Here is a 25,925-nt window from a genome sequence, read left to right as displayed (position 1 = left end):
TTCTGCCCCCTTGGGGGCAGATTGACCTAAAATCAGCCAATCTGCCCCCAAGGGGGGGCAGAAATGGTCTAAATACAATTTGCCCCCCAGGGGAGCAACCCTTGCCTAATGAGTCGCTCCCCATCTCTAAAAAAAAAAACAAACCCCCCCAAAAAAACACAAAAAAAACAATTTGCACTGGCGCCTAGAGGTTTCTGCCCACCCGGGGGCAGATCGGCCTAATAACAATAGGCCGATCTTCCCCCGGGGGGCAGAAATGGCCTAAAATAAATTTGCCCCCCCAACCCCCCCTGGGAGCGACCCTTGCCTAAGGGGTCACTCCCCCTGCGTGACATTGGCGCCCAAAAAAAAATCCCGGTGCCTAGTGGTTTCTGCCCCCAAGGAGGGCAGAAAATGGTGTAAATACAATTTGCCTCCCAGGGGAGCGACCCTTGCCTAATGAGTCGCCCCCCATCTCTAAAAAAACAAAAAAACTAAAAAAAAAACACACAAAAAATGTGCCCTGGCGCCTAGAGGTTTCTGCCCCCCCTGGGGGCAGATCGGCCTAATAACAATAGGCCGATCTGCCCCCAGGGGGGACAGAAATGGCCTAAAATAAATCCCCCCCCCCTTCCCCCCGGGAGCGACCCTTGCCTACGGGGTCGCTCCCCCTGCGTGACATTGGCGCCAAAAAATAAATCCCCGGTGCCTAGTGGTTTCTACCCCTTGGGGCCAGATTGACCTAAAATCGGCCAATCTGCCCCCAAGGGGGGGCAGAAATGGTCTAAATACAATTTGTCCCCTAGGGGAGCGACCCCTGCCTAATGGGTCGCTCCCCATCTCTAAAAAAACAAACAAACAAAAAAAAAATTTGCCCTGGCTCCTAGAGGTTTCTGCCCCCCTGGGGGCAGATCGGCCTAATAACAATAGGCCGATCTGCCCCCAGGGGGGTAGAAATGGCCTAAAATAAATTTGCCCCCCCCACCCTCCCTGGGAGCGACCCTTGCCTACGGGATCGCTCCCCCTGCGTGACATTGGAGCCAAAAAAAAAAATCCCCGGTGCCTAGTGGTTTCTGCCCCCCTTGGGGAGCAGAATGGCGTAGCAAAAAACGTCCAATCTGCCCCCAAAGGGGGCAGAAATGGCCTAAATACAATTTTCCCCTTCAGGGGAGCGACCCTTGTCCAAGGGGTCGCTCCCCATCTGTAAAACAAAAAAACAAAAAAATCCCCTGTGCCTAGTGGTTTCTGCCCCCCTTGGTGGAAGATCGGCCTAATCAAAATAGGCTGATCTACCCCCCACGGGGGCAGAAATGGCCTAAAATAATTTCCCCCTCCAGGGGAGCGATCCTTGCCTAAAGGGTTGCTCCCCTTGTGTGAAATTCACGTAAACAAAAAAAACTCCCTGGTGTCTAGTGGTTCTGCCCCCCTTGGGGGCCGATTGGCCTTATCAAAATAGGCCAATCTGCCCCAAAGGGGGGCAGAAATGGCCTAAATATAATTTGCCCCCTAGGGGAGCGACCCTTGCCTAAGGGGTCGCTCCCCACCTAAAAAAAAAGAAAAACAAAAATGATCCCTGGTGCCCTAGAGGTTTCTGCCCCGAGAAAAGGCCTTCCTAAAAAATGCCCCCCATTGGGAGCGACCCTTGCCCAAGGGGTCGCTCCCTCATGTCTATTTCACACAAAAAAAACATCCCTGGTGTCTAGTGGGCGATTCAAAAGCTGGATTGCAAGCAATCCGGCTTTTGAAACGCTTGGAGAGACTTCAAAGGGAAGAAAATACATTTCCTTCCCTTTGAAGTCTCTCCTTGCCTCCCCCACGTGATCGAAAGAGAAATGCAAAGCATTTCTCTTTCGATCAGGCCCTGTGACAAATCAGCGCGCGCTTGCGCGCTGATGTCACAGAGGGGGTGGGGGGGTCGGGGATGGAAGGGGAAGGGCTTCCCCTTCCATCCCTGCCTTATGAGCACAGGGGGGGAGCGCTAGCGCTCCCCCCAGTTACTGTGACTTGGACGAGGTGACCTCGTCCAAGGCACACGGGAACTGGAGCCTTGGACGAGATCACCTCGTCCAAGGCACAGATACGGTTAAATACCAGGCACCCTCTCATCCGGGCACCAGAGCGGCTGGGCACCGGCATGTAGGTACAACCACCAGTATTTCCCTTTGGAGTGGTAAGTCATTTCTCAGGCTTTGCCTGCATCTTGCATTTTCTGAATTGTTTACCCTTTAGTCGGAGGTCTATTTCCCCTTCCTTTTTTGCCCTTAAGGTAATTCCTTCTGAGCTTACCAGTCTGGCCATCAAATAACTCTGCTGGGCATTACCCAGTGCCTTACATTCTGCTCTTCTGAAATCTGTCTTGTCTTTGTCATTGTTTAATCCCCCTTAGAGTGTGACTACAAGGGATACCTCCCCCGGCATTACCCAGACCAGAGGCTAGTCGCCTTCTTTCCTGGGGTATGTCACCACTGCATGTGAGTGTATGTGTGTTTCTTTTTCAGCACTGTTTTTACCACCTTGTGTGCTATGTTTTGTGCTGTGGTTTGTAACACTGTTTCACCATATTTATTGTAAATTCCAGTTTATTCATTTCTTCTATAGACTTACCCTAGTATGAACAATCTGTTCAGGTAGGTCATTTACCTTTTTCCTTTCACTCAGCGAGCATGCCTATTAGCAACCATATTTAGGGGATCCTTGACCCTGACGAATGCCCCTGACCTTCCAGCACATAGAGAGGGCAGAAACATGTTGGTCCCTGTTTTTTAGACTTTATTAGACATTAGCACTCAACTGAGTCCCAATCCCTTTTTAGCCTTACCTGCATGCACCTTTATTAAAGTACCCAACCAATCGGGATAGGTGACATGCATGGTAATTTTATTCTTACCTCATCTGGATCCCTGATAATTATCCAGTAAGATTTATTTCAGCACTCCCTCTGTCGTTCCTTTAACAACGAGGTTGAGTCCGCCCTGGTAGTACTATCTTACCTGGGTGGGGCAAGGTGGTAAAATGATGAAGCATGACACTAATATGTGTGTGAGACCACCTAGTCCGTAAAAGGAACTCCCTCTTGTAAGACACAGCCATCTCCATAGACACTCTCTACACACACCTCCCCTTAGAACTAACCTACGCTTACTTGCCATTATTAGCTGAGGATGCACTAATCCAGTTGCACCCTCATCTCTGACCACCCCACACTTCCAGTGGTATATGGATGTGTATTTTTGCTTTGGGAGTATGTGTGGGGCGGTTTGACACCCACCACTCTCTTTTGTGTTCTAATAGGTCACAACACACTACATCTACATCCTATGGGACTTCAGAAATGTCATATATTTCTGGCTCAGCTGATAAGCAGATTTCAGGCTTTCGTCTCCCCTATAGGGCCAAGTTATTTGCTCTGCTCCCCAGCAGAGTGAACAAAAGCCTCTTCACACAAAAGAAGCAATTATCAGTGATTGACACAGTCCCTGGGAGAGGAGTGGGGCATGGGAGAAATCTGCATCTGGTAATTAGTTTGTCACACTGCATCTGGACTGGAACAGCTCAGATCCAATAGAACAAAAGGAGAGGGCCAGACCTCTGTAGCCCCACTGTAGGGACTCGCCTTTGAAGTATTGGTCTGAAAGGGTAAGACGGTGATGTCAGCTAGGGTGGAGCTAAGGCCATCAGAGAAATTCATTACAGAGAAAACCTGAAGTCACCATGTTGTATTACTCCAGAACGCAGAGCAGAAGAGTTGAGACTGAGGTGGAGGGATGATGTGGCATCCTAGGACTGGCAAAAGATTCCAAGCACCTAGAACTTTCCTCCTCCCCTGAAGGAAGAGACAGCTGAGAAGATCCTGGACCTATGAGGCAACGGGGTGTGAAAGGACACCTAGCTTAGAAGAGAAACCACCTGATGCCCTGCAGAGATGGACTAAAGACTTTGTGACCAACTGACTCCCAGAACTAGGATGGGTGTCTCAAGGGCAAGTGATGCTGGACCCCTTATGCCACCAGAAGCCCAGTTGAGAGAAAGACCATTTTTCAAAAATTTATTACACCATTCATATTTCTTCATTTCCATTGGTATGATGATGATATACAATACAACATTTCCTAATATTACCAATCAAATGTGCATCATCAGAACCTCAATAATACAATGTAATAATGCACATTATTTACTCATCCGTTGACCTTCCCGCATGTCTTGAACAAACAAACTCAATAATCTAAATACCACAGTCATTCACTGCCATTCATACCAATCATACCATCCTCCGATATAATACATTTTTGAACATTTTGATAAAGAATTTGCTGGAATCTTGGCTCCATTCGTCATTTGAATCTATATCTATTAGCGGTGTACCTATATTTAATTTAAACAGTCAGGAGTTGCAGTAGTTTTGGGATTTGGTGTGGTGCAAGTGTTGAAGTCTTGACACGTGCAGGCACATTCATGGTTGCGAAAATTCCTGAAGCTCCAGTACAGTGCTCTGAGGCCACTGCAAAGGTACATGACCTGAGCTGCACAACCTGGGGATCAGAAACTCTCTAACACCTGGGTCCAGGTGCAGGATGTTGGGGAGCCTTTTATGTCCCTAGGGTTCAGATCAGGAGGACAGAAGCCTAGCCCTTGGAGTACTTCTGGTAGCCCTGCATTGAAGATGAAGTTGCAGGTCTGGTTGTCCTCTCCCAAACAAGGGGACTGCAGTGCAGCAGTTCAGTAAAGCAGACGTTCTGTAGAGTAGCAGTCCTTTTAGCAGCACAACAGTCCTTCTTTCTGGCAGAGTCTATAGGTCCAGAAGTTGGTGTCTGTGGTCCTACTTTTATACCCTGGTGGTTCTGGAAGGGGGGGAGGCTTCTAGTAAGTATCATTGAAGTGCATGGAATATTCTGATGTCCCTACTCTGGATCTAAGATGGCTGCAGTCACAACATAGAGGTGATTGGTCCTTTTGTGAGGGTAGAGCAGTCTGTATTCAGTTGCAAGTGAGGCTGTGCTCAGCTCCGCCTCTTTGTCCTGCCAGCAGATGGCCCATTAAGGCACACCTAGTCCTTCTATTGTGGGAATGTTTGGGAGGAATTCACAAAGTCTAAATGTCAGTTTCATCCAGTCATGTGACCCAAGATATGCTACAGGCACAAAAGGGATAAAGGCATGAAAATGCCAACTTTCTAAAAGTGTCATTTTCATAACTGTAATCAAATACCTGACCTTACCATTAAATAGGGTTTTTCATTAAAATTCCAAAAATACAAAACATGACATAGCTGCCTTCTTCCAACTGGAAGCAACAGCTTACTGAATGTAAAAAAGAATCCCCCATATTATCCAACGGGAAGGGTAGACCTCACAAGGCGGAAGAACAAATGTTCCCTATTAGGACATGTAAAACTTAAAAGTATATGTCAATCCTTTTAATTACACTGCATTATGTCCTGTGGGCTACCTAGGCCCTGCCCTAGAGGTGACATACATAATAAAAGTGTAGTTTAAAGCTTGGCAACAGGGTTTAAATGCTAAGTTGACAAGTTGCCATGTCGGTTTAAAACTGCATTCAGCCTGCAATGGCAGGTCTGGGACATATTGTGTAGTGCTACTTAAGAGGGTAGCACAATAAGTGTTTCAGGCCCATTGGTAAATTGTAATGTACAGGCCCTGGGGATATGGTATACCACTCTACAATGGACTTATAAGTAAATTAAATATTCTAATTTGGTATAAGCCAATTTGACCATGTTTTAGAGGAGTGAGCCTAAGCATCTCAGCACTGGTTAGTAAGTGCACAGACTCCTAAGGCCAACCAAAACAAACTCAGCAAAAAGTGTAGGGTAAAAAGCAAAAAGGTTGTGGGTGAACCTGCAGAGAGGACCAGGTCCAATAGAGGGTCTCACCAAAGGTATTTCCATCTATCTGATGTATGTTAGATGTAGATAGTTCTAACTTGATGTGTAGTATTTGGTGGTGTGTGTATAATAAATGTAATTTTCCTTTTTAAAAGAAAACACACTGACTGGATTGGACTACACAGGAGTGTTGTTGTTGCATGCCAGTGAATTGAAATTACAAGCCACTACCACCTCTTTTGAGTAGACCTTGGACTTCTCTGCTACGCTATCCTGAGAGAGTTAAGTGTTTCAATAGGGTATCTAGTTCAAAGTAAAAAGACAATTATGTTCTTAGTACTCATGCAGGACTCCCATTCTTCACAACTAATATCCCAATTAATTACAGTTGGTATAGGATGAGAAAATGTACTACATTCCTCTAGCTTTAATCTTGAGAGAATTTGGCACCAGCAGTGATCCAACTTTTTTCTTGATTTCTGGCTTTTTCATAGTAAGCCTTGACTTTCAATCAGACTTGTTATTAGAAGATGCCCCATAATCTATGAGTGCTCTGTTCAGTGCAGAGCAGTAGGTGCTTTTATTGCACTTCACAGCTCCAGTGGCCTCAGTGCCCAGCAATCAAACCAGAAGTCAGTGCTCCACAGAGTGACACCAGGCAATCTTAAAACTGGAAATGTCACACCTTAGGCTCTTCTTTGACTTGTTAAATGTTGATGCATGGTAGAACCTTACCAGGTTATATTTCCAGAGCTAAACAGGACAGGAGCAAAGACAAAGGCTCTGCAACCCCTTGTGGTTTTTAGATCTTGGCTCTAGGCAGCTTTAACTGTCTATTGGCAACACCTACTCTTCACTACTCAAGTACTTATAGTGAGCTTGGAAGCAGCTCCTTGCTCCTAAAGATAAAAATATAGGCCATCCTGGCAAACCTCTTCAGTACACTCATGGACCCACAGACATTCTAGAATAAGGACTGCCTTGTTCCCCAGAGGGCTGTACTGCTGCTTGTGGTCTGTCTTGTTTCCCAAAGGACTGCTCTGTTGCTTGAGGCCTACCCTGCAATCTAGAGGTCTCCCTGATGCTTGAGGCCTGCCTTGCTCTCTGTGAAGGAGACTAGACCTTCTCCCTTCATCCAGGCTAACTTTCCGACTCCAACGGTTAGTTGGCTGACCCCCTGTTTGGAGATACAGGGACACAACAAGCTCCAGAGACCTCCCTGCAACTGCCCAGCTGAACTACTGTAAATGGACCTCACTGGGCCTGCAACTGAATCTTCCGGAGATGTGTTTGCCTCTGCTAAGTTGAGTTCCTGATCCCCAAGAGGTGCCTCCCTAGGACCTGGACCCTTGGCTGGCATCAGAGCTCACTTCTCTACAAGAAAAAAAGAAATTCTGGTGTTCTGGACTCCTCAAGCTTTGAGAAATTTACCTTTTCAGCAGGACTAATCTGGTCCCTGTATCCCTCCCATGCTCCATCATGGTCTGCCTGAACATGATGACTTCCCTCCAGTCCAGTACAACCAGAAGATTACATGTAAGGCTTTGTGCTTTTAGGCGCCTTACCTACCTAAAACTTTAAAACTGCATACCTCATGTTCTTCTGATTGGATGTTTGCCATATTGATCACAGTTTATTTATTAAAATGTACCCTATTTTTACAAATTGGTTTGGGATTATTCTAGTGTTTTCACTTCATTATTCATTATTGTTTGTGTGCTGCATAAATACTCTACGCAGTGCCTCTAAGTTACGCCTGATTGCTTTTGTGCCAATCTACCACAGGGTAAAGCACAAGTTAATTTAGTGGCTTTTGTGGTTCACTCTGACAATGATTGTGGTTGTTACCTGAGTAGGGTTTTTACCCCCTGAATCAATAACTCAATTTCTTATAATGAGCCAAATGTCCTCCACTTTTAATTTTAATGGTAAAACATTTGTTTTATTATTAAGTTTGCAAATTGCATTAGAAACTTTGGTTGGCACAGCACAAGGAGGTTAGGTGCAAACTCATCATAATTTTCAAACCTTTTCAAATTCACAAAGCATACTGAATTCATGACCCTTCTTTGCTATCACAGACCATATTTGTGAATCCACGAAGGCCTGACCCACTTTGCTGATGACAGGATACTAGTCGTGGGAGGAACCCACGGTGTTTCACTCCACGGAATTCAAACCTTTGTGAGATTTTGCAGAGTTCCGTGAGTGGGAGGAATTCGGGCCTATCGTGTTGATTTGTAGCACCGGGAGCCTGTTCCCTCCTTTAAAATCAGAGCGAACTGCACCACGCAGAGGGCGCTGCTTCTTTCTGCAGCTTGAATAGATTTTCTATTTCAAATGCAGCTTTCTTAACGCGAATGGTCACAACCTGCCGCGACAATGCTAGGGGACGTAAATTCACATCTCGCCAACTTAATGTGGTAAGCTGCACATGAGAAAAACTCTGCCACAGAGCATTTGGTGGAGTTTTGCTGGAGCTCTGCGCTCCAAGCAGAACACGGAGTGGGCAAACCTATACCTACTCCCCCAACATAGTAGAATTTTTTGCCCACCCCTACAGGATAGTCTCTCGTGATGTAAGTGTGCTTTTAGGGTTCAGCCTCTCTGTTAGCGAGGCATATTTTTTCACTTATATTTCATATACTTAGATTAGGCTTTGTGTGGGTCAAACCCTAGCTCATGATTGGATGGCTTCCTTGCCTGACTTTGTTCCAGAATCTAAGGGTGTACTCCCTATTCCTTTATTAGTACCATCCAGGATCATTTTGATATTATAGTTTTATGACTGGATGATGTATCCTGCCATTGCTGCTGTCAGACCTTACTTTACAGTGCTTGGAAGACACTTTTTTTCTCACCTTCACCTTATCTGTTCTCCCTCCTCTCTCATTCAGCTTTCTTCATCTCACCCTCCACTCCATATAGCCTCCTTGTTACATTTCTAAACTTTTCTGACCATTCCAAAATGGTCACCAGTGTTTGGACAAGTGCAGGCATGCAAGGCGAGGAACCAGAAATATGTTTTATTTGAACAAATCTGAATTAAAGATGGCAACCACTGAGCTGCAAACAACCATAAAAGCCAGCTCTTATTGGGATTTGCTAAAATAACATATAAAAGCACTCAAAGATGGTCAACATTGATGCACATGCCTCTGTGGCAACATGGAGGCACATGACTCTGTAGCAGCCACCTTTTCATGAAGTTATTAATATTTTACAAAATGCCTTTCAAAGATGGCTACTCCAGATGTGTACACATTAATTGAGGCTGTTTGAGATAGCTAAAAGCATTGCAACGTGTTATGTGTAATGCAGAATGTGTTGAGTGTTTAGGTGGTTCACACTCTGTTCAAATTATGGAATTGTGTTGCTCAGGAACAAAATGCTCTAAATGAACTGTTTGGTCAGTTAACACTCACTATGTTTAGTATGCTGCTTTTGGTGAGGTTAGGATAACGTTGATTCCATTCTACATCTGACCCTGAATCTTATACAAAGCTTTGGATTCCTGCAAAAACACAACTTTAAAAAGAAGAATCCAGGTAGAGTACTTCATTTACCATCATTCATCTGCACAGGAAGTAACAAGACTGGTTTCCTGCCAAATTCATCTTTATGTTAAGAAGCTAGGCAAGAAGACTTAATTTATCAGGGAGTGACATCACTGGTTTCCCAGTAAAATCCCCTTTCAAAAGAAAGCCAGGCAAGAGGTTTTCATTGCTCACCATCTCTTGGTACAGAAAGTAATATCACTTCCTGCCTTCTCCCCAATTTATTCTCCAGTCTCCAGGGCATACTATCGACCAGGCATTCCCCAGGATAGGGTGAACAAAGGTATGACCTGTTCAGGCCTGTTAGGACCAGGAAGGACCTTGGGCCAGAATCCCTGTTCCACTGAAATGTACAAGGTAAGATATAATCTTGTGCCTCACTCAGCACCCCAACTTCCACCCCCCACAATTTCAGCCAGACCTAGATGCTCCAAACACTCACATTTCATTTTCACAACACATAGACCTAACCTCGTACACATCTCACTAACTTCCACACAGAACTATAGAACAGACATTCCAACTCACGTTCTTTAAAACTTACTCTTTAGTATTCCAGGGACTAAATATCTCAGACCTCATCACCTATCACAACTTTGAATCCCTCTTCATTTCAGAAACATGGTTCACCCCAACATCCTCACATGTGCTAGGTGTCCTTCTTCCCAGAGATTACAGTATCATTCACATGGGCCACACACATAAGAAGAGAGGAGGCCTCTGTGTCATTTATAGGCCCCCTTTGTCCTGCAGCTTAGGCAAGCAAGTAACACTCAACCTCATGTAGATGCTGACATGCCATTACCCACTTTCTGCAACTCAGACAACCACCTTCCATTTCATCTACTAGCATCCCAGGCAGAACATGTACGTCATTGATGAAGTCTCAGATCACCTCACCACCTTCGACATGCCTACACCATCCTCTTGGATGATGTCAATCTCCTAGACAACACAAGAACACGGAACACGATCCTAACCTAAACACATTTAACGTGGTATGGCATGTCGACAATCAACACACTCGAAATGACACATCTTCAACCTTATCTTCTCAACATCACCAACCATCCAATGGAAATAACCCACACTCTTAAACTGGCCTGACCACTTCATCATTCCTTTCTGCCTTATCAGTGTCTTACCAACAAACAAAGGTCAACCCAAAATAAAAGACCAAACCATCAGATCCTTCAAAAACTTCTCCAAAGAAAACCTAATGTTTGAACACATCTATCTCTCTATTAACTACACATCTCATGCAACTCCCTTAAAAAACAGCTTCAACACTTTTTGGAAAATGTGTGAAAATCTGTTCATGCAAGTGCAAGCCAAAGCCTTCGCCACCCTGGTATTTCAAAGGCTTTGCTGACAAAAACTAAATCATCTGCAGACAGGAAAGAACATGGACGAATAGCACAACTCCTGATGACCTCACAGTACTGAAAGTCCTCTATGGAACATGGAGAAATCTTATCACATCAACCACAGCAAAGTACTATACCGACACCATTGATGAAGTCACCAAAAGAAGCATAACCCAAATATTCCTCATTCTACAGAAAAGTTAATTACCACCAACTTCTTCGTCAGTAAAACAAATTGCAGAGAATCAGACATCACATCGACAACAAGAAGCCTGCGTCATCTCATAAACACAATCCGACATAAAATTCTGCATTGGTCATCTTTCAACATATTTAACACTCTCAAAGCCAATTCTTTGAAATATGATGTATTACACTTATCCTTCATCAGTCTTCTCTCTGAGGATGCTCTTTCATCACAACTTATCATTGTAAATTCCTCTGTCCCCCAAAGCATCTTCCTAGAAGCTCTCAGATCCTCCCACTCATGAAGAAACCTTCATCACACCCTGATGACCTCATCAACTACTGGCCCATCATCCACCGCTCACTTACCTAAAATTCATCAGCAAAATCAGCAAAAAAGTAATTGTTGTTCAAATCTAAGATCACAATAATGCTAACCATTTACTACAGGTCTTCTTGTTTGGCTTTAGATCAAACTGCACTATAGGGACCGCTACCTACCAGATCATAGAAGATGCTTGACTTATATTGCTGGAACTTGCAGATGCCTTTGACAGTCAACCATCTCAACCTCATATGCACCCTGGAGTCTGAAATGGGATTCAACAGCAATGTGCATCACTCGTTCTCTTCCTACCATTCCAACCAAAACCAGTATGCTCAAGTAGACAGCTCCTGGTGTCAAATAATCTATCACCTGTGAAGTCCTGGGGTTCCATACTGTCCCCTGACATCTTAAACTTCTATATTGACCTCCTTGGGGCTCTATTCACAAGCAACAGCATCAAGATTCACCAATATACTAATGATCACAATACTGCTTGAAAGTCTTCAATGTTTCAGACATTTTTTGCCCTATGCCTCAAACACATCGCATACATCATACAGACATGGATGCCCAGTGTTTACCTGAAATGCAGCCCTGTCAAGGCTGAATACCTGTTATTTGTCAAAAACAAACAACAAGAAAAAGTACAAACCTGGCTGAATGACATGAACCTCAAACGATGCAAACCCTAACTTCCCATGAATGCAAGTAAATTGGATTTACCCTGGACACCAACCTCACGCTCAAAGAACACATTGTCAAAACAACAAAGACAACCTGGTACTAGCTCTCTCATTCACAGAAGAAGCAAAAATTATTGATTCTACCAAGTGATGTTTATGCCCTCATGTTCTTGCATCTGGAGTGTGGTAACACCCTGATCAATGGCCTCCCAGATTCTACACTGGCATAATTTAAGGAAATTACATCTCAACCAGGGCCTGAAGAAACTTGATCACATCAATCCCATGCGGATTTTCTTCATCTATGCACCCAGGGTCTGGAACAACATCCCTGTACCAATTTGGACTTCCCCAGCACTGCTCTAATTTAGGAAAGAGTTCAAGATGCACCTCTTTGGAGAACACTGCATCACAATTCTATAATAGTCCACAAACCAGCAATCATTTCTATTCCTCATTCATGTTATGCTTGTCTTTGACCCTATATAGAGCTGCATTACTTTGGCTAGGATTGCACTATAAAAATATCACAATCATAATTTCTAACAGGTTTCTATGTACAGAGACAAGGGTTGTATGAATTGATTTGATGCCACATTGATAAGATGGTAGTAAAGAAATGCAAATTTAGAGGCAACTTTTCCTATACTATATCACCAGAATCTATTAGACCATCTCTCTGCTCATCGGGCTGGCCCAATGACATCTGCATTCCCTAAAGGAGATGTAAAAACATCTCTTCAAGGAAAATCTCATCCTTCATCAATAAAGTGCTGATCCTACTTCGCTTTCCTATCCTCTCCTTGCTTGATTTTCATTAAACATCTCCCACACCCCTTGATAAAGGGCGCATGATTGATTCCCAGAGAGGAGCACATTATATGAATTTCACAGCCCCCTTCAGAGGATTGGTTTCTGTCAGAGACTTATGCATATAAAAAACTGCTTGAGGCTTGACACAGGCGTCTGCTTCAAAAATGCTCAGGGGATGGTGTAACAGAAGTTTAATAAATGCAGAAGCTTTGTCCTATCTGTGTCTAATTTATTTTCCTGTGGTCCCTTTTGAATAATAAGCCTGTTGTAAATGATTACCATACATAAATAATTAAATACATCAATAAAATCATGGGACTTGCCTTGACTTCCGATGTGATACCACCGCCAATCTTGATCTCTTGCTTAGCCACTTGGATTCGTAGTGGGCGGAGCCAACTAGTGTCGGAGTCTGGCTTCTTTTTGCTGATGTCCACCTCGAGGAAATCGGGTTTATCAGGGCAGGTTTTTAGCAGCGTGTAGGAATACTCCAGTGGGAAGTTGAATGTTGTGTCATCAAAGGTGTGCAAGACCTGGGTTTGGCTCACCAAACATATGCTTTCCCTCTTGGGGTAGCAGCCTTGATATCCATTCTCCACTGAGCAAATCTCCCCCTCACGGCAGGTGGTGTTAAAACATGTGATGTCACCACCATCCTCGCACCAGCACTGGATACTGCAGTCAGCAGATGCCCAGAAGGAGTCCCCCACTACGTAGTACCTCCCATCCATGTCACAGCCACAGTTGTGCAGTGGAACACATTGGTCAGTGCTAAGAACGTATCCTTCATTGCATTCACACCCCTCAGTGCATGGAGAGCTACACATGAGTGGCGCTGTGAGATCAGAACAGGTGGCAGGGCAGCTACTGGTGCAAACTGAATAATGACTAAATTGAGGACAACGCACGGCACGAGCTGGAAAAAAGGAGAAAGGAGAAAAGTATACATTTAATCAAACAGCATTTTTGCATTTTCTATCCAATACCAATTTTTACACACACATACACATACATATCTATCTATATATATATATATATATACGTCCTGTCCTTGGCTTACACATGTACGTTGCTCCGGTGCCTAACAGACACCAAGAAGGACGGGCACTCCAAGTGTGTGTAGGAGGCTGGCACTCTATGTAGTGAGCAAACTTAGGCACACTGCAGGGGGTCCAGGCAACCACATGTTGGTTTCCAGAGGTAAAAACTAGATCACCCAATGCTCTCATTTTTGCGGTGGCTTGGTCGAGCATTTAGGCTAATCTTGGAGAAGTGCAAAGCATTTGTTGTACTCACAGTATCAATCATGCATCTCACACATTTGAATGAATAACTTGAGACCAATTAAAAAAATTACTTCAGATGTTTATATAAATTTTAAAACCAAGATTATCGAAACTGGTTAAGTACTTTTTAAGATATGGATTGTTGAAATCTTTCTGTGCGTAATTACGCACCACAGGAATCAATTGTCACTTTTAAAAATGCATATAAAATTCCACAGTGGGTTTACCAAGTTCTGCTTTTGCAGGTTGGTTGAGGTCATCGGTGGGCACACTGATCCAACTGAAGAGGCTCAGGAGGCTCCCGTTCAGGTGGGAGCAGCGTTGAAAATTCTCCTGGAGCAGGTGCAGGGCCACTGAGGGGGACCACTTGGAAAAGGTCTGTTCTTACAGATGTAAAGGTGATACCTGGGGTTCCCATTGAAGTGTTGAGGTTGCAAGGGGTGAGGCACTTTTGCGGCACAGCTGGTTCCTCATTGCAGGGCACAGGGCAGTTGGATGCAGAGCAAGTTGGTGATCCAGGAGCAGAGCACAATACGGCCCTTTGGAGCTGGAGGTAACTCTCTTTGAAGGCTGCTGACAGCACAACAGGGGCACTCTGGTGGGAGGTCCAGGATGTTCCTGAAGTCCCTTGACAGGGGCTTCTTCCTGATACTTTTTCAGCCCTGGGGGAGCTGGTTTTCTTGTTGCCCAACGTCAGCTGACCAGTACCCCGAGTATTGGCACGACTCAGCCACTGGAGGGTGTAGTGCCACCAAACTCAGCACACTTCCGGGGTTTGTCCTGGTGGTCACTGGTGTGTCGTCGGGTCCAGCTGCAACTTCCGGTTCAGGAGATATTGGCCGGTCAGTGAAATGACCTTCACTGGGTTGTTGGTTGTTTGTTGGTTGCAGAGTAGTAACTCCACTCCAGAGGGAGATCTCGGTGTTTGGTGAAGCCTTGAGGGAGGTCCTCTGGGTTTCTTGAGGTCAATCCATTGTCCAGTGGTGACTGCCGGATTTCAGGGTGCAGCAGGCAGGGTTTGGCACCTTTTTCTTGTGCAGCAGGTCCACAGTTCTCGTGCCTTGGTTGTTCTTTGGGCTGGTCTTCTTTGTCCTTTTGAATCTAATTTCTTGGTCCAGGGATGCTCACTAAATATTGCATTTAGTGGCCATTTTAGGGGGAACCTGGTAGTGTCCAAAAAGACACATACCTTTGGGTGGCTACACCAACTATAGTGGCCACTTTCTGTGGGAAGGGTCAGTTCCCTAAACTTCATTGGCTATTTTCCTTCCATCAAAGATGGAGGAAAATAAAATGGAGGGTCCACCTCACAGGCAACACATTAGAGGAGGTGCATCTCAGGAGGGTCCACTCCTCCTAACCTTTGTGTGGTTTCCTGCCTTTGCTCCCTCCAAAAGTGGGTGTTTGCAAAAGGGGAGGCCATCTGCTGCTAGCAGCAGGGCTGTGGATCACATTTCAAGGGCGGCAAGCCCTTTAAAGCAAACCAGCAGGGCAGTGCACATTCCTGGGGGGGCTGTTAGCACCTCCACCCATGAAGGGCATTGTTTTACAAACCAGAGAGACAGGGTTCTCCCCCAAGGTTTGTATATTGGCTATGTGGAGTTGGCAGGCTGGATAGAACCAGTCAGCAACCATGCCAAGATAGTTAGCTTTTGCAAGGGGCACCTCTAAGGTGACCCCTGGGTAAATTTTATAATAAATCCAGTACTGGAAACTGTTTGGATTTACCATTCTGAGTTGTTTGATATCAAACAATCCAGGATTCAGAGTAGCCACAATGTAGCTGGGAACTCATGTTGACCAGTGTCCAGTACATATATTAAAATGACTGCTCGGTACACTCACTATGTCCCAGGTTTGGCAAGGACACAGTGGGGGCATATTGCTCATACAGCTATGCCCTCACATATAATAAGGTGTACCCTGCCTTAGGGCTGGAAGGCCTGTCATAAAGGTGTCTTTTCCATAGTCATTGCTGTGTATCTTGGACAGGGGACACAGGTAGTGTGCCATGTCGAGTTTGTGTTTTAAGTTTGCACCAGGTCACCCAGCATGCAGTGGAGTGCTTGGGGCATCTGGATGCATGGCCCTAGAGGATGGCACAATCAGTGTTGCTGCCCTTGGGGGCCTACCCTTAGTACCCCATGCGCTGGGTACTTAAGTACCTTTTACTAGGAACTTATAGTGGTAGCTAAAGGTGTATCCAATTACCTTTGTAATTTTAGGGAAAGGACACTGGCACTGGAAACCTGGTTAGCAGGATCCCAGTGCACTCCAGTCGAAGTTGCAATGTGGGGATGTTAGAAATGGGGTCTTTGGTTGACAGTCAGGTTACCCCCTGATCAAGCAAGGACCCTCACTCTAGTCAGGGTAAAAGAGAATCACCCTCAGCTAACCGCTGCTTACCCCCTTGGTAGCTTGGCAGAGCAGTAGGCTTAACTTCAGAGTGCTAGGTGTAAAGTATTTGTACCAACACACACAGTAACTTAATGAAAACACTACAAAATGACACAACACCAGTTTAGAAAAATAGGAAATATTTATCTAAACAAAACAAGACCAAAACGACAAGAATCCACCATACACAAGTCAAGTCATCAATAAAAATGCAAAAATAGTCTTTAAGTAGTTTTAAACACACACTAGCGTTGCTAGAGTGGAAATGTACCTGGTGTGCGGCAAAAATAACCCCGCACGGGCGAGTGTGCGTCAAAAATAACCCCGCACGGCAGTACTTGAGTCAAAAATCCAGCCGCACGATGATTTGAAAATCACGCAGCATAGGTTGTGATCTCCCAGCCTCCATCAGCGATGCTGCACGTCGTTTCTCCTGCTCCGTGCGTCGATTCTTCGGTCGCGTTTCCTGCGAGCGTCGTTTCTCAGCTGCGGAGCTGGCGGCGTGTCGTTTTTTCAGCCGCAGATCAGATTTGCGTCAATCTTTTCCCTGCACGGAGCTCTGTGCGTGGATTTTCTTGTCTCTAGGCTGCCAGCTTCTCCTTTCAGGAACTGGATGGGCACCACAGGGCAGAGTAGTAGTCTCTCCAGAGACTCAAGGTGCTGGCAGAGAGAAGTCTTTGCTGTCCCTGAGACTTCAAACAACAGGAGGCAAGCTCTAGATCAATCCCTTGGAGATTTCTTCTCAAGATGGAAGGCACACAAAGTCCAGTCATTGCCCTCTTACTCTGGCAGAAGCAGTAACTGCAGGATAGCTCCACAAAGCACAGTCACAAGCAGGGCAGCTCTTCTTCCTCAGCTATTCAGCTCTTCTCCAGGCGGAGGTACCTCTTGGTTCCAGAAGTGTTTCTCAATTCTGTGGTTTGGATGCCCTTTTTATACCCAATTTCTCCTTTGAAGTAGGCCTACTTCAAAGTAATGTCTCTTTGGAATGTGAAATCCTGCCTTGCCCAGGCCAGGCCACAGACACTCACCAGGGGGTTGGAGACTGCATTGTGTGAGGGCAGGCACAGCCCTTTCAGGTGTGAGTGACCACTCCTCCCCTCCCTCCTAGCACAGATGGCTCAGCAGGATATGCAGGCTACACCCCAGCTCCCTTTGTGTCACTGTCTAGTGTGAGGTGCAACCAGCCCAACTGTCAAACTGACCCAGACAGGGAATCCACAAACAGGCAGAGTCACAGAAATGGTATAAGCAAGAAAATGCTTGCTTTCTAAAAGTGGCATTTTCAAACACACAATCTTAAAATCAACGTTACTAAAAGATGTATTTTTAAATTGTGAGCTCAGAGACCCCAAACTCCACATGTCCATCCGCTCCCAAAGGGAATCTACACTTTAATCAGATTTAAAGGTAGCACTCATGTTAACCAATGAGAGGGACAGGCCTTGCAACAGTGAAAAATGAATTTAGCAATATTTCACTGTCAGGACATATAAAACACATTACTATATGTCCCACCATAACCATACACTGCACCCTGCCCTATGGGCTACCTAGGGCCTACCTTAGGGGTGCCTTACATGTAAGAAAAGGGAAGATTTAGGCCTGGCAAGTGGGTACACTTGCCAAGTCGAATTTACAGTTAAAAATGCACACACAGACACTGCAATGGCAGGTCTGAGACATGATTACAGAGCTACTTATGTGGGTGGCACAACCAGTGCTGCAGGCCTACTAGTAGCATTTTATTTACAGGCCCTGGCACCTCTAGTGCACTTTACTAGGGACTTACTAGTAAATCAAATATGCCAATCATGGATAAACCAATTACATACAATTTTACACAGAGAGCATATGCACTTTAGCACTGGTTAGCAGTGGTAAAGTGCTCAGAGTTCAAAAGCCAACAGCAACAGGTCAGAAAAAATAGGAGACAGGAGGCAAAAAGATTGGGGATGACCCTGCATAAGCAGAAAAGTCCAACGGGCGGGATACTGCAACACCATGCCAGTTTCCCATAGTGTGTCCTAAAACAGCATACTTTATTTGCAGCAGAGTAAGTAATCTTTATTTGCATGATTAATTAGAATCTTAGCAAAAGTGGGATGGGAGAAGAGGAAAGCAACCAAAATACATAGTTTCTTCAAAATACATACTTAAGGTCAATCCCTGAATTTCATAACACATACTTGACGCTTTACATAAAACCATTAAAACTATTGTGAAAAAAAGTCCCTTTAAAGTGCTGTAGATTTAAATTCATTAAGATACAAAGTGTAAATAGAAGGGGAGCAGGAATTCGTAAACTCTCTACTTAGCACTTTACGTAAATCCATTAAAGCTATTACAAGTATGAAATCATTTTAAAGTGCTATGAGTTTAAGCCCATCAAGATGTAAATTGCTAATGAAGGGAGAGAAGAAATACGTAAACTTTTCAAAATGCATAATTATAATTGAGCGCTCCGAATTAAAGTACCCATACTTGATGCTTTACTCACATCCAATAAAACTATAAAACTACACAGTTTGAGATTGTTAAGATGTAGAATTCACCTGACTTTACTAAAATAGTGTCATTTATGCAGACGGGATCGTTAAATCCTCATAATATACTAAAATACTTTAAAATTTAATGTTATTGAATTATAGGAATCACAATCCGACATTTAGCCATAGAGAACGTATCTGCACCTCAATAGTTAGATTGTGCCTACACAGACATATGGAGCTTCTATGATAGACCTTAATATCACTTTAAGCCCACGGTTATCTAAAAGAAGCGTTATAGGAAAATCATGAAAAGCCAGTTAGATATTTAGCATGCAGGGTTAAAAATGTCACCTGTCTACAATTTATCTGCAGTTCAGATGGGTCAAACACTTTAATTACTGCCGGCCGACAGCAGCAAACCCCACTCGTAACAAAAACAGGTTTTGAGAGTTGACAACATGCTTCTCTTAGGGCCAGACAGATGCAAATCAGATGGATCATATCCTCTATTTCGACATCACATATCCTGCATAACGTCTCGCCCCCATTCTTCCATGTTGATTGATACGCTGGAGATGGCAAGGACCCTAATCACATGGCAAGCAGGTGGCATTTCAAGTGCACTGGAAATGTTGAGAACAAATACTGTGCTGGCTCTAGATTGATATAATTGTGCATAACGATCCAGGCATGGAATCGGCCCACGAATCTGCACTTGTCGTTCAGCAAGTATTGCAGCCTAATTTCTCTATTTAATGCACAGCATGACATATTAGAGTCCCACAGGTGTGTCATTTGAGTCTCTTGCAGGGAGCGTTGCAGATACCCATTGTATATTGACTTTGGGCCTTTAGCTACCGGGTCCATAAGGTTGCAGCTAACGGGCTCATTTTATTTCCCCTGATTTTATAGCAGGTTTTAATCGTATGGAATTTTCTGTCTAGCTCCTGCTGTTTGAGACCGAATTTTAGTCTAACTTGTGAAGGAGAAGAGGTATGGGGGAGACAAAAAACTTGTTTATATATTTTTATTTTTTGATGGTCCATAATTGAAGTGTCTTTCCTGTATAGTGCCACACTTCAATACGTAATCGCTGGTAAGGGTTTAGCAGACATGACGACAGTAGGGGTTTGTAGGGGTTTGCCCATTCACATTTCTGGCCATGGCACAAAAGGCAAATGTCAACGCTCTGCATTTCTGTGTGATATGTTGTTTTTGCACAGCAAAAGTTCAGTTTATTATCTATGTTGAGGCCCAGATATTTATAATGACTGATCTCTTCCAATACTGTTTGCCTAATATAAGAATTATTACAGGACTAAAGGTGCACCCCATGGACATGGTTTTTGTCTTGCTGATATTAATTTCCAGTTTATTTGTTGCTGCAAAGTTGTCCAAGATGTTGACTAACTGCTGCAAACACACTTTTGAATGGCTCAATAAGACTATATGGCCTGCATATGAGAGGTGCAAGATAGGCAGAGTTCCCAACTTCAGGGAGTGTGGGATTGTCACATCCAGCTTATGGGAAAGTTCAGCCATGAAAAGATTAAATAGGTGCGGTGCCGAAACACACCCTTGTTTCAGACCAATATTTGTTGGAATCCTTCTTGAACGTTTTGTGCCGTCAGCTAGCTTAATGTGCACCCAAGTTTTGGCATAAAGCATTTCTATGCTTCTTAGAATTCTTTCATGCAGATCCCAGCTTTGCAACTTTCTCCAAAGGATGGTTCTGTTCACATGGCCAATAGCACTTTTAAAGTCTATAAAACATATATGTAGTTTTTTTCTTTAGGTGTTTTGATTTGTCAGCAATGACTCCTAAGGCTAATATGCTTATCATGGTGCCATATCCCTTCCAGAAACCGGTTTGGTTCGGGGGAACTAGATTGTTAGAATTAGACCAGTCAAGCAAGTCATCTAGGATCAAAGAGGCAAAGTACTTAGCCTTTGAGTCAATTAGGGCGATTAGTCTGTAGTTAGCTGGATTTGCTTGATTTCCCCCCTTAAATATCGGGTTAATAATAGAACCTCTCTGGTTGTCTGGTATAATTCTGCTTCATTCTACTTCCAGGAAGAGGATTGGAAGTGGCACAGACAACTATTCTGGGTCTGTGTTAATTGCAGGCTGAAGGATGCCATTAGTGCCCGGCGCACCATCACTGCATCCCTTTTTGAAAGCTAGAGTTACTGCCTCAGCGTCATAACCTATGTAATTCTGGCAGACATACTGGCAACTTGTTTGCATCTGTAAGTGTGGGTTTGTGTTAGATGATTCTTGATTGATAAACGTGTTGGCCAATTGATTTGCCAATTTTTTCCTGCGGACAGACGAGCAGTTGATATCTCTTGACATCTGATCAATGCCATTAACCATAGCCCAAAAAGCCCAGGAGTTAGCTGGTTTTGAATTGAAGAGAAGTTTTGACCAAAAGTTGTCCTCCTCCTATTTATGTTTGAGCCATATTGGGATTTATAATTTTTCCTTAAGTGCTTTATTCTTTCACACAAGGATGCTGTAACATTCGATTTTTTAATTCTTCTAAGCTCATTCCACAACTTCCTTCTCAATGTAAAAAAAATTGTCGACAGGCTTAGGGACCCTAGCAGCGTTTGCATCACCGCAGGTCTCGGTGAAGGACTAAGGGAGGATAATGAAGTTAAAAAGGTGGTCCACAATTCTGCTGCTGAGGTGTGCAAAGATATTGTGGATTGGTACAGGGCTTTTATCTTCGTATTTATCATGGGTAATGAGTTTGGCTACTAGTTCTGGCACTTTAGGTTGATGGCTCCAAGACTACTGAGGTCTACCAAGACTGGCATGTATCTTGGGGCATTCAGGTTCAGCTCTATGTGTTGAAATGAGTGATCACTTTGAAGAGTGGTTTTGGTTTTGAATTTCCTCAATCAAGGCCACAAAGAAAGGTACACAACAGTGTAGTCTATTGTTAAGCCCACCTTCAAGCTGTAATGGGTGTAGCTTTGTAGTGTATCATCTGAAGTTCTCCCATTAAGAACCCTCATGCCCAGATGCTCTATTCTACCAACAAGATTCCTGCCCATGCTGTCTGATTGCTTCAGAGATTGAGGGGCTTGAGGCAGGACTGACCATAAAGCATTTTCTGCAGCCAGCTGCTCGTCGTGATCTGACGTATAAATTTAATGTGTATTGAAGTCACCCATCACTAGAATATCTCAAGTTGGGAGGGCATATCTTATTTTCATGATCACATGCAATAGTTGCTTAAAACCTGGGCTTTCCACACCCTCCATGGATGGGCATAAACACTGAATATAACAAAAGGTGCCGCTTGACGAATGTCTCCAAAGTTGAGTTTGATGGCCTGCAGATCATCAGTCGAAAACGCCAATTGTTCTGTGGTTGCATTTAGCGCTGTTGAAACAAAACTTGCTAGGCCTCCATTCAGTCTGCCAGACCTATTTGGTTTCGTAGCACTGATGTAATATAGTATGTAAACCCCTAGGTGAATGGGGTCAATTAGCCATGTTTCTTGCAATATTATTAGATCATAGTTGGAGTTGGTTGCTAATGCGATGCCATCTGTGATGATACTTTTGGATCCAGCGAGGTTCCAGGCCAAAATACTTACGGCCTTTAGCTGTTCTATGTTTACTACATTGTGGTGTTCCTTGGTGCGTTTAAGGGGGGAGCAGCCCACCTCCATTCTGCATGAGTATCCTCCAGTGATTGTAGGGTTGCGGCACACAATTACAGACATATTTGGGTTCACACACAGGCTTCAACATAATTTCCTCCCTCACGTGCTGCCTTTTCGAAGGCTCCGTCGCTTGCATTCCCTGAGTGGATAAGCGTTCCTGGAAGACACTGGAATGATTTGCTGTCTTTGGGCCGATAGCCAGTAAGGGAAAAAGATAGCATGGTTTAGGTGTTTTTGAAAGGGCTATACCCCATGCTTCAAACTGTGTTTTGGCATCCAAAATCGATGTAGAAATTTCCCGAGATCTCCAAGTAGTGAGCGTTTGTTCTGAACCCAAGTGGTCACTGCTAGGAAGAAATTTCACCAATATTAGGTCAGTGGATTCTATGTTCTGAAGCAGCGGCAACTTGGCTAACAGCCTCAAGATTAAAATATCTTGTTGACCTTGCAATGTGAAATGCAGAGTTAATATGATTTGCCAAGATTCCCAGCTATGTGATGAATTGTTTTTTTGCAGTGACTGGTTGTGCCTGTGGTTGCGTGGACTGTTGATTTCGCCAAAAGTTTAGTCTCTTGGAGTTCCCCATCAGGGGCCACAATGGAAGAGCAGACTTGACTGATTTGAGGGGACTTACGTTGAAAATCCACTAGAGAAGGTCTTGAATTCTGGATCATTATTTTTGTTGATCTAGGACCCTCCTCATTACTGATTGTTACCACCCTCTGAGGGTAGGTTGACTTTAGGGTTGGATCAATTAATGTTTACCGGAACTGGGTGGCCTGATCATGTGATGTGAACACTTTGAACAAGCCGACGAAGCACTGGTTTGACGCACAGCCTTTGTTTGTACTTGGCCACGATGTTTCAGTAGTTGTGGCTTGTTTCTCTGAAAATCACCTATATTGACACCCACACATTCAGCTGTAATTTGCAGCAGGTCCTGTTGAGCGTCTGGCATTATGTCGGCTGAGGGAGCCAGATTCCCTCACAATGTCTTGTTTCTCAGTGCCTCTACCTGTGTGTCATCCGTTGGTTCTGTTGTTATTGTTGAAGGCATCTGTGGGAGGGTCCTGCGGAAACAATACAGGTCTGGACTATTCCTCTGACAACTTGATGTCTGTATATGCTGGCTTGGTTACTGCCACTGACACAGAGCATCCCTGCATTTCAGGCTTTTTTTCTGTGGGCAGGACCTTCTGTGTTACATCCCTCATGTCCGAGCAAAGTGGATTAAGTGGCTTTAATTCCGTCAACCTATGCACTACATGTTTTGCTTGATGTGGGATTGTATATCGTCAGCAATCATGTGTACTGAGCCGTTTACTGCCCGTGTCCATGAATCTTCAGAGGGCATAGATGCTTGCAAATGTCTTACAAGGGGGGACTCTGTGTCAGCGGCTTTGCTTGCATTGTAAATATAGGATAGACGTTGTTATTACTGTCTTCATTGTGGGATTTTTCCTGGCCTTTCTAGCTAATTTTATTGTCTTTTGGTTAGCTGCTTAGGCACCAACATATAAGGGTTCATCAGACTGCTTTATTTGAGGAGACATGGTTTTAGGCATGTGATCCCACCATTTTTTAATCACAGGAATGTTGCAGATATTTGCAGCAGAGTACAACTGAACCACCAACAAATTTCGGTGTAAAAAATGCCTTTCTCAAGGTAAATGTGCCCCACTAACCTTGTAAAATATATACAAACATGTTAATAGACTCCCAAGACATACTAACACCTTTTACCATTGACTACAGTAAAGTGCATTGTGCAACCAATAAAACTATTACTTGTAAAAACAAATACTATGTTATAAGTGCTAGCCATAATGTATTCTGAAAGGAAATAATGGAAAATGTGGTGGAAATCCCACTAAAACAGCATAATATGAATTGTACGATCATTAGTTCATTCAGATGTCTTATGATCTTTTAACCGTAATGTGGAGATAACAGTTCTCCTCTTCTTTTTTTGCAGATAATGTAACAAGGTAATCAGATGAATTTGTCAGTGACAACATTAACATTTTGAACTAAAGAAAACACAGAGCTTTACCAGTTATAGTTAGCAGGACTAACTAAAACTTGTGCCCCCCATGCACTGCTTATGAACTCACATATGACATCACTCATGATATGTTCTATGACATCATTCATGACATCACTTATGATCTCAAATGACCTTGTGGCCTTGCAGCCAACCACCCTTATGCAGCCAACTCCAAGCTGTACATGGCCTTTGGCTGTGTGCAGTGGGGGGCTGCACATAAGGCCTGGCCTTCAGCCAGGCCATGTGGCCAACCCTTGTAAAGGCAGCCAATCCCACAATGCACAGGACCTTCGGTCATGCACGACAGGGAATTAGCCACAGGGTCTGGTCTTAGGCCAAGCCCAGTGCCCAATCCCAGTAAAGGTAGCCAGCCCCACACTCTGCAGGGCCTTCCGTCATGTGGGGCAGCACAGTCCCCTGACATCAATGAGGTCTAGACCTGTCCTTTAAGTTGAGCGGGTATACCAAGCATGCCTTCATTGTCCAGAAAGTGGATTACTGTCCCTGGCATACAGTTAGCACATAAAGCGGTAGTGACAGTGTGCCATGTTTTCTGTATCCATGACCAGATATTTTTAATGTGTGTCACTGGAGTGGAAACATACTTGCCCACTCATGTAAATGTCTGCTTTTATATTCTAACTCAGACCCTAGCACTGACAAGTGTATGTTTTGTGTGTTTATATATGTGGCCTGAATGGTACATCACTGTGTGTGGGTGAGCCAGAGTAATGGATACCTTTGGATCTATTGTGGAAGCTCTTTGTTTTTTCTGTGCACAAGATGGATGTGAGAATATTTTCCTAGACATTAGAAGCATATAGCTGGCATTTCTAAAGTTGGTGGGTGGTGCCTAGACACTGAAGTAGGGACAGAGGCTCCTTTGAAATGCAAGTTGGTCTTTATCTGAGGGGAGCTGCCGATTACTCTTCCTGTAGCACTGACATTTGGTGGGTGGTGGGGATAAATGGTAGGGCAGCAAACCCCTTTAGCTCTTTTGAGGTGAGGCCAGCTTTTTGACTCTGTCCTAGTAACTGCTCAGTCTAGTTCTTAATAGCTAGGTGCAGAAAGCTCAGACCTCTTTCAGCCTCTGTTGTTGCTATTTCAGTTTGGCAACTACCCTGATGTTAAGAGTATCACTGAACTCAAAGGATCTGTTAGGATAGAAGCCTCAAAAGGAAACTTGAAAAAAGAACCACCCCAACCCAGTTCTCAAAGTGCATACAGAGAAAACACATCTTCTATCTGCTTTGACTGTATAACA

At 44.1% G+C, this 25,925-nt stretch overlaps 1 protein-coding gene across 1 annotated transcript in view; it reads right to left on the bottom strand.

Moving 5' to 3' along the window:
• The window catches only part of TECTA (tectorin alpha), a 333,031-nt gene that overhangs the window by 230,135 nt on the left and 76,971 nt on the right, over positions 1-25,925 (bottom strand). The window contains exon 9 of the mRNA XM_069221517.1: positions 13,082-13,674. Coding sequence (XP_069077618.1) covers positions 13,082-13,674 — 593 coding nt within the window. The remainder of the gene's footprint in view (positions 1-13,081; positions 13,675-25,925) is intronic.

Source organism: Pleurodeles waltl, chromosome 3_1 (assembly GCF_031143425.1).
Source record: "Pleurodeles waltl isolate 20211129_DDA chromosome 3_1, aPleWal1.hap1.20221129, whole genome shotgun sequence".
Taxonomy (NCBI): domain Eukaryota; kingdom Metazoa; phylum Chordata; class Amphibia; order Caudata; family Salamandridae; genus Pleurodeles; species Pleurodeles waltl.
The sequence above is the reverse complement of the archived record's forward strand: the minus strand, read 5'-3'. Positions and strand labels throughout refer to the sequence as shown.